Source organism: Amblyraja radiata, chromosome X (genome assembly GCF_010909765.2).
Source record: "Amblyraja radiata isolate CabotCenter1 chromosome X, sAmbRad1.1.pri, whole genome shotgun sequence".
Classification (NCBI taxonomy): domain Eukaryota; kingdom Metazoa; phylum Chordata; class Chondrichthyes; order Rajiformes; family Rajidae; genus Amblyraja; species Amblyraja radiata.
The window spans coordinates 9,121,197-9,135,780 of NC_045999.1; the positions used below are offsets into that span (position 1 = coordinate 9,121,197).

Sequence of the window (14,584 nt, forward strand, 5' to 3'; positions counted from 1 at the left end):
GAAGAACTTCTTCACCCAGAGGGTGGTTAATTTATGGAATTCACTGCCCCAGGGAGCAGTGGAAGCAGAAACTTTAAATATATTTAAGACTAAAATAGATGGTTTTTTAGCTGCCAAGGGGATAAGGGGCTACGGGGAGAGGGCAGGGATATGGACCTAGGTATGGTTAGTATAGTAAGACCTGAGTGATCTCCTGGACAAGTGTCGATCGCCTGGATTGGGGTCGGAGAGGAATTTCCCGGATTTTTTTCCCGAATTGGACCTGGGTTTTTATCCGGTTTTTTGCCTCCCCCAGGAGATCACGAGGTTTTTGGGGTGGAGAGGGGTGATAGTGGTATAAAGGGGAGGGTAGTGTCTTGTGTTCTGTGTCTTGTGTCTACTGTTTGTGGGTAAGTGTGTCTGTTTAGTGTTCAGCCATGAGCGAATGGCGGTGTGGGCTCGACGGACCTGGTGGTCTACTCTCGCACCTACTTTCTATGTTTCTATGTTTCTATGCTCCTGTACCTCTTCCCAGATGGCAGGATGGAGAATATGTGATGCGATGGGTGGTAGGGGTCTTTGATGATGGAGATGGCTCTGTTGATACATCTCTTCCTGTATATGTCCAGCAAGAAAGGGAGTGGAGCACCAATAATCCTGCTGGCGGTCTTCACAATCCTGTCAAGTTGGTGCCGTTCGTACGCCTTGCAGCTCCCGAACCAGGAAGTGATGCCGTTGGTTAATGTGCTCTCGATTGCCCCCCTATAAAAAGTTCGTAGATGTGTAGTGGGGAGACCTGCTTTACGTAGTCTTCGGAGAGGGTGTAGTCGCTGCTGGGCTCTCTTGACCAGTGCTGTGGTGTTGGTTGTGGACATCAGGTCATCTGACAGGTGGAGTCCTAGGAACTTCACGCTGCTGACCCTTTCCACATCAGCTCCATCGATGTGCAGAGGTGTATGGTGTTGTTTTCCCGCCCTCCTGAAGTCAACCACCATCTCCTTAGTTTTTCCCACGTTGAGAATGAGGTTGTGGGATTTGCACCATCCTGTGAGCAGCTCCACCTCCATCCTGTACGCCGACTCATCATTGTCACTGATGAGACCCACCACTGTTGTGTCAACAGCAAACTTGCTGATGAAGTTGTTATTTAGTCTAGCAGTACAGTCGTGTGTAAGGAGACTAAACAGCAGGGGGCTTAGGACACAGCCTTGGGGCGAGCCAGTGCTCACGGCTATGGGTTTTGATGTCCTACTGCCCACCCTGACTGTCTGCTGACTTGTGCTGTGATTAGTGACAGATACTTGCATCCTGATCACTGCTCGACTTTAAAAGTGGGCCAGGATAACAAAGGATGCAACGAGACACCTGAAAGAGAATAGGACTGAGCAGAGTTGACATGGATTAATGAAAGAGATCTGGTTTATTGGATTTCCCTTTCATTACGTTATTGGAGTTCTCTGAGGAAATGGCAAGTAGATTAGGAAATCGGTGGAGGTGATATTTTTAGATTTTACCATTGATATGTCGTGGACTAACTACAATGAAGCGACTTACACAAAGGCACACCAACACCTCTACTTCCTTGGGAGGCTGAGGAATTTCAGCATGTCACCTATGACTCTTATAAACGTCTCCACATAGAAAACATACTGTCAGGGTGTATCATAGCTTGTTGTTTAAGAAGGAACTGCAAATGCTGGAAAATCGAAGGTACACAAAAATGCTGGAGAAACTCAGCGGGTGCAGCAGCATCTATGGAGCGTTTCGGCCCGAAACGTTGCCTATTTCCTTCGCTCCATAGATGGAGAGAGCAACAGGGAAGAGCAACACGGTGGCGCAGCGGTAGAGTTGCTGCCTTACAGGTGACTTTTCGGGTCGAGACCGTTCTTCCTCAACCCGAAATGTCACCCGTTCCTTCTCTCCTGAGGTGCTGCCTGTCCCTCCGAGTTACTCCAGCATTTTGTGTCTATCTTCGCATGCATGGTAGTCTGCAATCTAGTCACATCACCTTACATGCGGCAATTATTTTAACCTTACAATCCAAAAATACCCAACATACTTGGGCAGCACGGTTGCATAGCGGTAGAGGTGCTGCCTTACAGTGCCAGAGTCCCGGGTTCTATCCTGACGACAGATGCTGTCTGTACAGTTTGTATGATCTCCCTGTGACCGTGTGGGTTTTCTCCGGGAGATCCGGTTTCCTCCCACACTCCAAAGACGGATAGGTTTGTAGGCCAAGTGACCTCAGTAAAATCTTTAATTGCCACTAATGTAGGAAATGTTAGCGTGCGGGGATCACTGGTCGGCGTGGACTCAGTGGGCACAAAGAGCCTGTTTCCGTGCTGTATCTCTGAACTAAATACTTGTATGACCATTGCAATTTAATCAAAAAAAATACAAGCCGTTTCCAAAAATACAGTGATGATTACATTGCCACCTTCTCTCCTGCAAATTCAGCCCTCACACACCTTCTCAAAATACCCAGGGAGGCAGTCAAGAGAATTTCGTTGAACAGTAATAATGCCTCTTTGAATAACATCTTTGTCATAACCCTTCTCTGGCCTTATTTTCCTCAGAGTGGCAGAAAATTCTTGACATTTTCTATGTTAGACGTTTTAATTGCAGTGCTCCATGACACGGTGACATCCCCCTCACAGATAACGGTTTCAATAGCAAGAAAAGAATTGAGTCACACATCAATGAAACAAGCTCTTCTGCCTAACTTGTGAATGCTGACCAAGTACCCATGTAGACTAGCCCCATTTGCCCTTGTTTGATCCATATCCCTCCAAACATTTCCGATCCAATGTACCTGTTCAAATGGCTTTTAAACGCTACTGAAACTACATCAATCTTTTCATCTGTTTAAGAAGGAACTGCAGATGCTGGAAAATCCAAGGTAGACAAAAATGCTGGAGAAACTCAGCGGGTGAGGCAGCATCTATGGAGCGAAGGAAATAGACAACGTTTCGGGTCGAGACCCAGCAATGGACCTGGCACCAAAGGTACACCACTAGTCATGACCCTCCAGTCTGAAAATACAACCTTATACAATACAATACAATTTATTTGTCATTTGAACCCCTTGAGGTTCAAATGAAATGTTGTTTCTACAGTCATATACACAAAAAAGAACCAAGACACAACACAATTTACACAAACATCCATCACAGCGCCTCCTCCTCGCTGTGATGGAAGGCAAAGACTTATCTCTCCCCTGCACTTCCCATTCCCCTCCCGATGTCAGAGTCAAAGTCAAAGCCCTCGGCGGGCGATGGTAATTGTCCCGCGGCCATTTACGCCGCGCCGGATGATGCAAGGCCACGCTCCGGGTCTTGTTGTTGTTGTTGTCAGTTATACCATCACCCTCTCAAGTCAAGTCAAGAGAGTTTATTGTCATGTGTCCCAGATAGGACAATGACATTCTTGCTTGCCGCAGCACAACAGAGTATTGTAGGCATCCACTCCAGCCATCAAACTAAATATGTATTCAATTAATTAATTCTCCCTGGACCTATCTTTTGAATACCCTCCAGTAAGTTACGCACCACAAACATTAGGCTTACTGGTCTGTGGTTCCAGAGTTCTTTGTAGCCATCTATCTATATAACTAAAAGTCTCATCTTGACCACTTCCCGTCTGCGCTGTATATTGAATTTAGAAGAAACGCTACCATATATCGCTATGATTTCTGGCCATCTTACTCAGTCCTCTTCCGCTGAGGCACCCCCCGAGGATTTTTCTGATCGATGAAAAATAAAAAAGTTATGAATGTTTAAAAATCTTGAGATCAGCTGATTAGTCCTCTCACCTATCAATCGCCATGATGAAGGTAATGCCCCTTCCGGTGGCAAGGAGTATAAAGCCCAAATGGTATGAAATTGCATTTGAATTTGGTGGCCTGCACTCTGCTTAAAATGGTATGAAATTGCATTTGAATTTAGTGGCCTGCACTCTGCTTGAAATGGTATGAAATTGCATTTGAATTTGGTGGCCTGCACTCTACTTGAAATGGAATTTCAAGGAATAGCCGTGAGTGAATTGCCAGCCCACCAGCCGTGAGTCAATCAACTGCCAGCCCACCAACCATGGGTGAGTGAACTGCCACCCCAACAGCCATTAGTCAGTCAACTGCCAGCCCACCAGCCGTGAGTGACTGAACTGCCAGCCCACCAGCCCTGAGTGATTGAACTGCTAGCCCACCAGCCTGAGTGACTGAGCTGCCAGCCCAAGAATCCATGTGGCCCACAATGTCCATACTAGCCCTCTGGAAAGCAGTCCTTTCGGCCCACAACACCCATACTAGCGCTCTAGAAAGCCCCCCCCACTGGTCACCAATATTGGAATCGGTGGAGAGGTGGAATATTACGTTGGGGGACCAGCCCTCCCGTGTGAACATGGGACCGAACGGGTCCCACTTAGTCTAGTTCTTTAATAAAGGCTCAACATTAACCACCCACCAGCCCTCTGGTACATGACCCTGGGCTAACAATGATGCAAATGTCTCAGGCAAGATTTCCAATTTCTTTATCTTCCCATGATGTTCTTTAATACATCTGATCAGGTCCCATGGATTTATCTACTTTCATACGTTCTAAGATGCCCAAAGCCTCCTCGCTTGTAATGCACACTATCCCCAAGACATCCCCTTTAATTTCCCCAAGTTCCCTGGCCTATATATCTTGCTCCAAGGGAAAAATAGAGCAGAATTATTCATTGAGGTCTTCACCTGCAGCTTCACATATAGATGTCTACTTTGGTCTCTGAGAGCCCCAATCTTTCCCTGGTTACTCTTTTTCCCTTAATATATTTATAAAATCTGTTTGGATACTCCTTTATTATCTCCTTGATATCTCAAGCCCCATTTTGTCCCCCTCTCTGTTTCCTTCTGTTCCTCAATCCCTGTACTGCTCCAGGGATTTTGCTTGATCCCAGCCACCTGTGCCTAACCCATGCTCCCTCCTTTATTCTGACTGGAGCCTCAATATCTCTCATCCTCCAGAGTTCTCCAATCCTGCCAGCCTGGCCCTTCATGCTAACAGGAACAGGCAGACCTTGAACTCTTGCTAAACTGCAGGGTCTCGACCCGAAACGTCGCCTATTCCTTCGCTCCAAAGATGCTGCCTCACCCGCTGAGTTTCTCCAGCATTTTTGTCCACCTTTGAAAAAAGTCAAAGTCAAAGTATCCTTTAATGTCATTCAGACCTTTCAGTCTGAACGAAATTTCATGCCTTGCAGTCATAACATAGAATAAAATAACAAAACACACAATGAACACAGATTTAACATCTTGCTATCTTGCTAAATGAGAGAACTCTTGCTATCTCAAGTTCAAGTGAGTTTATTGTCATGTGTCCCTGATAGGACAATGCAATTCTTCCTTTGCTTCAGCACAACAGAACATAGCAGGCATTGACTACTAAACAGATCAGTGTGTCCATTTACCATTATATAAATATATACACACACACATGAATAAATAAACTAATAAAGTGCAAATAACAGATAATGGGCTATTAATGCTCAGAGTTTTGTCCGAGCTAAGTTTAATAGCCTGATGGCTGTGGGGAAGTAGCTATTCCTGAACCTGGACGTTGCAGTCTTCAGGCTCCTGTACCTTCTACCTGAATGTGTGGCCAGGATGGTGTGGGTCTTTGATGATACTGCCAGCCACTCACGTTTAAATGCCTCCCTTTGCCCACAAACAACCTATTCCAATCAAGTGATATAAAGGCCACAAAAAAAATGGTAAATATTTATTGATTTTTAATGTTCGGTTCTATCCAGCCATTCCCATAGACCTCTGTAGACCGCCAATCGAACTGGTTCTTACTATGGAATTAGAACATAGCATAGCTTGAAAGCAGTCTTAAAATTAGCAGCTACAATAACATAACAAAGGTGCCCTGCTGTTCATATCTGCTTTGCCTTTTTAAATGCAGGCTGCATCAATCTTGGAGCACTTCAAAGATTTCAAATGCGTTCAAGCGGAAGAAGGATTCTGCAGCAAAGGTAAAATGCTGGTGGAACTCCGAGGATCTGCGGAGGGAGGAACTGCAGATGCTGGTTTAAACCGAAGATAGACACTTTAAGCTGGAGTAACTCAGTGGGTCAGACAGCATCCCTGGAGAAAAGGGATAGGTGACGGCACCTGAAACATCACCTATTATTCCTGTTTCTCCAGCGATGCTGTCTGACCCGCTGAGTTACTCCAGCTTTTTTTTGTGTCTATCTTTGGATCTGTGGAGGGAATGGACAGGCGACGTTTCATGCTGAGGCCCTTCTTCAGACCGACCCAGCATTGGCGTTTATTGGACAAGGCACTAACACGCATCCTCACCGTTCGCATTTGCTGATGGCCACAGTCATTGGCGGCAGCATTTGATTCATCACTTGTGTCAATGAATAAAAAATGAGAGGGCAAATAGAATAAAATTCAAGATATAAATAGACACAACACATTATATGCCAGTCCCGTCATATCAGCAAACACCCCATATAATGAATGACATGCCATTTAACTGCAATGCAACCACGTATGTGTGATTAACATTTACAGCTCAACACACCCCCACAGCCCACACAACATTGCATCCGCTACCTCATGACAATCAGCAGGACACAACAGGGCCTCCTACACATTCGGACACCACAGGGAGTTGATCAATGAGGAAGATGATTTTGTTTTCCTGGATCTGGGAGTCACCAACTTGGTTCGCATTTATTACAAATCCTACGGCCCTTGAGCTTGCCAGGGCATTTTTGAGGGTATTTATGTCAACCTCAGCGGTGGGTCTGAATGCAGAAGGAACTGCAGATGCCGGTTAACAATAATAAAGACACAAAGTGCTGGAGTAACTCAGCAGGTCAGACAGCAACTCTGGAGAACATGGATGGGTGACGTTTCAGGTTGGGACCCTTCTGGGTGGGGGAACATCGAGGATGATGGCACCTGTGATAGTGCTGCACCTGCTCTGAGCTAGACCGACAGTCAAGACACTGAAGAAAGATTTAAAGCCCAGCTTTCCCACGCAGAAGTGCCCCCACAGAGTCACATCATGTTAATGGCCAGCGTTTGGTCGCACACCACATACTTTCATTTGATACTCATTGTTTCCTACTGTCAAATAACCTCTTCAAATTATACCTTGCATAGCTAAATGTAAAAACTGCACAAAAACCTTCAGACAAGATGCACACGAAGCACTTGGAAAGCACAAGACTTCGGCTCCAAAACATGTTTGTCCTCACGACAGGAGCAAAGCCAAAGGGTAGAATATATTCTAAAAGGGAGCTGGCATTTAACAGCAAGATAACACACGACAGCTGGTTTGAATCTTGATCCAAGCATTCAATTATTTATGGCTTTTAAAAACTAGGTGTGTCACTTAATTACTAGTCAGGGCCCAAATCGTCTTCTTGCTTCAGCAACCGAGTATACAGTAGCTATTAGAAACGGGAGTCAATAAAACTCCACCTGTTCACGAAGCATTATTACGGATCTAAGTGAGGTCATAATGTTTGCTTAGAGTTACACAGAATGCACAGCATAGAAACAGGCCAATCAGTCGCGTGACCACGGCTAGTGTTTGTGTTTCACCAAGGAACACACCAACCCTCCTGCATCTAAACCATTCATCAACGTCCTTCGCTCATTTGTCAAGCTTCCCTTTAATAACAGATCCAGGGTTCGATCCTGACCTCGGGAGCCGACAGCTTTAATAGGAATCAGAGGGGTACCATTTTCACACAGAGGGTGGAGGGGGTAGGGAACAAGCTGCCAGAGGAGGTAGTTGAGGCAAGGACTAACTATCCCAACGTTTAAGAAACAGACAGGTACATGGATAGGACATATTTGGAGGGAAATGGGCCAAATGAAGGCAGGCAAGACCAGTGTAGCTGGGACATGTTGGCCGTTGTGGGCAAGTTGGGCTGAAGGGCCTGTTTCCATTGTGTATCGCCCTGACTCTGTGAGTGGCGTTTGTATGTTCTCTCTGTGACCGCGTGGATTTCCTCCAAGTGCTCCAGTTTCCTCCCATATCCCAAAGACGTGCGGGTTTGTAGGTTAATTGGCTTCTGTAAACTTCTCCCTAGTGTGTGTGTGGTGAGTGAATGTGGAAGTGGAAATAACATAGAACTCGTGTGAACGGGTGTTAGATGGTTCACGTGGTCTCAGTGGGCCGAACGACACGTTTCCATGCCATCTCTCCAAATTAAACCAAAATGCATCTGCTTTTTCCATTCATAAGATACGAGTTATGAGCAGGGTCAGAATTTATTGCCCAATAACTTCAATTTGTAAAGTGGCTTTTACAGCAAAACATCACAATTCTTCATGAGTAAGTTATTCACAGTCAGCGGCAAAAGCCTTCAACTCCATTTGACTACATTTATACCTCAGGCAGCCTCGGCAAGGCCAGCAGCATAATCAAGGACCAGTCGCACCCTGGCCACTCATTCTCCTCCCCTCTCGCATCAGGCAAAAGGTATAGAAGTGTGAAAACGCACACCATAAAAGCCTTGTCCCACGGTGCGAGTTCATTCCAAGAGCTCTCCCGAGTTTAAAAAAAAATCAAACTCTGGGTAAGCACAGAGAATGAACGTAGCGGGTACGTCGGAGCTCGGGGACGTCTCTTAGCGCTAACGGCAGGTACTCGGGAAGACTCGCTAACGGCAGGTAAGCACGGGAAGACTTTGGTGACCCTCGGACTATCCTTGATCGGACTTTGCTGGCTGTACCTTGCACTAAACGTTATTCCCTTATCATGTATCGACACACGGTAAATGGCTCGATTGTAATCATGTGTTGTCTTTCTGCCGACAGGTTAGCAAGCAACAAAAGCTTTTCACTGTACCTCAGTACACGTGACAAACTAAACTGAGCATTACAACGGACACGATATGGAACTGCTTTAACACTGAAGCAGCTTCACAGAGGCTGCACGGTCACAAGTGGAAATAGCCAGCTTTTGCTTTGTTAATGGGGAAGTCTGCGATGGGAGACAAGTGTACGGAGGAGGGGAAATGACTGGGGGAGATGGTGGGAGAAATTAGTGTGCACCAGGGTGGGTTTGCAGCATGACTAAAAGGATCATTCAATGGTACGTTCTAGTATTTGCAGTCAGTTGTGGGCGACTGCTGTACTTCCTCCTCTGAATCAAAAAGTTACGGGCTCAATCCACTGCTTAGATTATTCTTTCTTTCTCGGGTAGGGTAGCACAAGAACGGAACTCACTATCAAAACATGGAGGGGACGGGGGACACAATTTTGTGGCGGGCCGCGCGCGCATGCGCACTTACACACGCGCGCGCGAAGCTTCGGAGGCTCAATCCAGCGCTAAATGCAGCTCAACTGCCTGTCTCACCGGGTTAACTACAGCCCTGTCTGGACTGACGGGATACCAGCACTGCTTCTCCGCACTGGCCATATTTCCCACAAGCCCAGGCAGGTTAACCTGGCGGAGATGTCGCCCACCTCTCAAAACATGGGGGGGACGTGTACCCTCTGGCCTCCCCGGGTTTTCCGCCCCTGGGGTAGCATAATTTAACGGGCCATTAATGCGGAAACGCACAAGTACAAATCCCACCGCAAGAGCTTGGAATGCAAATTCAAGTAATTAAAATAAACCGAGAATTTAAAGCTACCAGCTTGTTGTAAAATCCATCAGGTTTACTAACGTCCATCCGACCACATGACTTGGTCTCGACCTTGTGCAACTCCAGATCTATTAGTGGGCGGCACAGTGGCACAGCGGTAGTGTTGCTGCCTTGCAGCGCCAGAGACCCAGGATCGATGCTGACTACGGGTGCTGTCCGTGTGGAGTTTGTACGTTCGCCCTGTGGCATGTGTGGGTTTTCTCCGGTTTCCTCCCACCCTCCAAAGGCGTACAGGTTTGTAGGTTAATTGGCTTGGCATATCTTGTAAACTGTCCCTAGTGTGTGTAGGATAGTGTTAAGTGTACAGGGATCGCTGGTCAGTGTGAACCGGGTGGGCCGAATGGCCTGTTTCCTCGCGGTATCTGTAACATAAACTAAAGAAAATATGAGGGCCACAAAATTAAATCCATGGGAAATATTCCCTTTCAACAAGTGCTTGAAAGAGGCTGTCCAAACGGGTTGTATTAAACAGTTAATACTGTTAAGTTAACACGCAATCACAAATGGCAACAAAACTGTCCAGTATATTGTTCATGTAAATACTATATTTTATAGGAGCAAAATTAGGCCATTCAGCAAATCGGGACTGCTCCCCCATTTGTACATGAAACACTCGATTCATTTGAAACGAAGTAACTGAAAATACGTAGATATTCAGTATGGTTCTTACCTAATCGAAGTTCTCCAAAATTGCCACATCCAATCTTCTTACCGACCCTAAAATTCGGTCCAACCATAAGAACCCCCGACTGGTTGGAGCCGGGGCGGGTGCCATATGGACTGCGTCCAGACTGCTTGCTCGGTCGCCGACTTTCATCAACTTTCTCCTTCTCTCGCTCTCTACTTGTCCGACCAGATTCCATGGCAGCAGCTTGGTGACGGCTGAACGATGGAAGTCCAGAGCAGTTGTGTTAAAGCTGCCAATGTGGTGGGCAATGCTAGGTCCTTTAGTGCGGGTGAAAGCAGTCATTGAACAGCATGGCTGTCTTCAGATCCCATAGCCGCCCATCCCCTTATTGCCAGAAAACAAATTAAGTCCTTCCGTCTTCATGGATGCTTCTCATTCACATTGGCGATGTAGAAACAAACCTGAAAATCAAAAGCAAATTTATTCAATTCAATATACTTTATTCAACTACACTTATAGAAACATAGGAGGAGGCCATTCGGCCCTTCGAGCCAGCACCGCCATTCATTGTGATCATGGCTGATCGTCCCCTATCAATAACCCATGCCTGCCTTCTCCCCATATCCCTTGACTCCACTAGCCTTCAGAGCTCTATCTAACTCCCTCCTAAATCCATCCAGTGACTTGGCCTCCACTGCCCTCTGTGGCAGGGAATTCCACAAATTCACAACTCACAAAGTTTTTTCTCACCTCAGTCTTAAATGACCTCCCCTTTGTTCTGACTGTGGCCCCTGGTTCTGGACTCGCCCAACATTGGGAACATTTTTCCTGCATCTAGCTTGTCCAGTCCTTTTATAATTTTATATGTTTCTATAAGATCCCCCTCATCCTACTAAACTTCAGAGAATACAAGCCTAGTCTTTTCAATCTTTCCTCATGTGACAGTCCCGCCATCCCAGGGATCAATCTCGTGAACCTACGCTGCACTGCCTCAATCACAAGGATGTCCTTCCTCAAATTAGGAGACCAAAACTGTACACAATACGCCAGATGTGGTCTCACCAGAGCCCTATACAACTGCAGAAGAACCTCTTTACTCCTATACTGAAATCTTATAAATCAAAACATTTATAGCATTTTATTCGACAATTCACCTTGATAGAACAATATTTGCGGATTTCTTGTCCATCCAGACCAATTATTATTATTATTTAGTCAAGTATCAATGTTCAGTGAACAAGTAACCAAAAGCATCATGGCGGGCCAAGCCAATCCGACATTGCCAATATTCCCGCATGCACCCAAAGCCTCCATGACACCAGGCCTTAAAGTTATAAAAGAGAGGAAATAAGAAAGTCAGATGTCCTTAGGCCAAGCGCAGACTTTGTATTTGCAGACAAATTGTTCAGGAAGGAACTGCAGATGCTGGAGTAACTCAGCGGGTCAGGCAGCATCTCTGGAGAAAAGGAATAGGTAACATTTCGGGTCAAGACCCTTCTTCGGACTGAGAGTCGGGGTAGAGGGAAACTAGAGGTACAAAGAACAAATGAAAGGTATGAAAAGAACAAATCAAAGCCAGCAACAATGATCCAGAAGAAGGAGCCCACAATGGTCCATTGTTGACCGTGGAAAAGGTGATACAAAGGAGTAGATACAAACAGTGAAACTAAGCAGGACGACAGTGAAACTGGTGTGATGGCATCATACCTCTGGGTTGGGTAAGCTGCCCAAGCCAAACATGAGGCGTTGTTCCTCCAATTTGCGTTTGGCCTCACTCTCACAGCGGAGGTTGCCCAGGACAGAAAGGTCAATATGGGACTGGGAAAGGGAAGGGTTCATATTTGCGGAGACTTGAGAGATGCAAGATGGCGCCCGAGTGTGGCGATTCTTTGCATGTTGACCCTGAAGACAATCTGCTTAGATCCTCAACAATCATTCCACTCTTTCACTTGTGTATGATGGTACTCATTGTATGATTTTTCTTTTTAATTTTTAAAATCTTGTTTCTCTGGGTGTCTAAATTTTTAGCTAATTAAGTTATTACATCGGATGGAAGCTGCATACCAAATCTCATTGTATCTCTGTGCAATGACAATAAAATATATTATTATTAGCACTCCAAGCAAAGTTTTCAGTGTGGAGGGCTCGACTGTAATCAGGTATAGTCTTTTCGCTGAGTGGCTAGCACTCAACAAAAGTTTTTCACTGTACCTCGGCCAACGTGACAATAAACTAGATTAAACTTGGTACACGTGACAAGAACAATAGACTAACCTAAGCCTTAAAGCTTCAATAGGAGCACTGCTCAGAGCTGAAGATTTAACATCTACATTGCACCAGGAAGTATTTAGTGGGTTCAATGAAAGTAAATCAATAAGGAAGAACACAAACATCTTGGCCTCTCTTTGCACGAAAGAAAAAGATTAGGAATGACATGATAACACCTTTAATAACGACTCTTAAAAAGCCTAATGGAAATCTGAAAAAAACTTACATCAGAGTGTTTAAAAGATGATTTGTTTTGCCACGGTATGACCAACATGGATTGATCTCAGGGACCCTGGAAAATACACAAAGGAGAAAGGATTATGGTTAGATGAGGAAGGATAAAATACCATAGAATCAATGCAGGGTTTCTGCAAGGTATAGATTACACTTCGTGAGTTGGAGATTAGAACATTCTGCATTAGTTCAGAGAGGATCAGTAGAAATCAAGCATAGTTCATCCCAGGTACACAAAATTGCTGGGGAAACTCAGCGGGTGCAGCAGCATCTATGGAGGGAAGGAAATAGGCGACGTTTCGGGCCGAAACCCTTCCCTTCATCCCATGCTGCCAAAATAAAATGGAGAGGCAAGGAACTGCAGATGTTGTTGTATGAAAAGACACAAAGTGCTGGAGTAACTCAGCGGATCAAGCAGCATCTCTGGAGAACATGGATGGGTGATATTGTGGGTCAGGACCCTTCTTTGGACTAATTGGGGGGAGGTGGGGGGGTGGTTGTAAGAAAAAACTGGAAGAGAGGGGAACAGGATAAAGCCTGGCAGGTTGATACAGGTGAGGAGGGTTTCTTTGATAGGCAGATAGTTGGACAAAGGCCAGCGACAAACAAAAACAGAAGGAGCGAGTTAAGCCCCTGTCCCACTTTCCCGAGTTACTCACGAATTCTCCCGAGTTTCCCCCTTGATTCAAACTCGGGGAAAGTCCGTAGTGAGTGTGTAGCGAGTCCGTAGCAGCTCGTAATGCCAGCCGTAGGTACTCGTGGCATCAGTTAAGTCGCGACGTTTTTTCAGCATGTTGAAAAATGTCCACGAGTAAAAAAAAATAGCCCCGGCTGGCTATTACCGTAATTCTCCGAGTTTGAATCAAGCGGAAAACTCGGGAGAATTCGTGAGTAACTCGGGAAAATGGGACAGGGGCTTTAAAAGGAATGAACAAATGTGAATTGTGAAGCCTGAGGAAGGAATGTAGGCGGTGGGGAAGGAGAGCATGGGGAGAGAGAACAACAACCCATCTTTCACTTGGGTATCTTAAAATGCAATGGGATGAACATTTTAAGGTGACTACCCTCCCCCTCCTTCCCCCATATACCACCCCCTTGTCCCCGAGATCCCGCCTGGACTTGCACCCATTTCTCCCCTCCCCATCCGCCTACATTCTTTCCGCTAGCTTCACAATTCGCAACGCGATCATTTTATTTCACATCTTCTGTCTTTTCATCGCTGGTCTTTGTCCAACCATCCGCTATTCAAAAAAATGTTCCTCAACTATATCAACCGATTACCTGCCAGGCTTTGTCCTGTCCCTCCTCTCATCCAGCTTCCACACCCATCCCCAATCTACATTTTGTGTCAGGAACCTTCATTACCTATCCACATTCTCCAGAGATGCTGCCTGACCCACTGAGTTACTGCAGCATTTTTTTTTTACAAAAAATGGAATGAGTTAAGATTCCTCATACTGTAGTCCTAGCTACTGGTCTGTACGTAGCCTTGCAAGTTACAGCTCTTTAAGCATTTGCCCAGGTAAGCATTAGCAAAAGCCCATTAGGCTGCATTGCCTGTTTGAGTAGGAACTACAGATGCTGGTTTACACTGAAGATAGACACAAAATGCTGGAGTAACTCAGCGGGACAGGCAGCATCTCCGGAGAGAAGGAATAGGAAAAAGAAGGGTCTCGACCCAAAACGTCACCCATTCCTCCTCTGCAGAGATGCTGCCTGTCCCGCTGAGTTACTACAGCATTTAGTGTCTATCTTGCCTGTTCTGTGTTGAGCTTCACCCTCACAGAAACTGGACAACGTGAGCAAGACTAAACACAT

At 45.8% G+C, this 14,584-nt stretch overlaps 1 protein-coding gene across 5 annotated transcripts in view; it reads right to left on the reverse strand.

Moving 5' to 3' along the window:
• The window catches only part of LOC116968252 (casein kinase I-like), a 200,439-nt gene that overhangs the window by 154,388 nt on the left and 31,467 nt on the right, over positions 1-14,584 (reverse strand). For 4 of the 5 annotated variants that reach the window (XM_033014945.1, XM_033014942.1, XM_033014947.1 and 1 more), the window contains exons 2-3: positions 12,759-12,824; positions 10,307-10,725 (exon numbers count right to left, since the gene is read on the reverse strand). In XM_033014945.1, the coding sequence (XP_032870836.1) occupies positions 10,307-10,499 (193 nt within the window). In that variant the 5' untranslated portion in view covers positions 10,500-10,725; positions 12,759-12,824. The remainder of the gene's footprint in view (positions 1-10,306; positions 10,726-12,758; positions 12,825-14,584) is intronic. The other variant, XM_033014943.1, reaches the window with a different exon arrangement.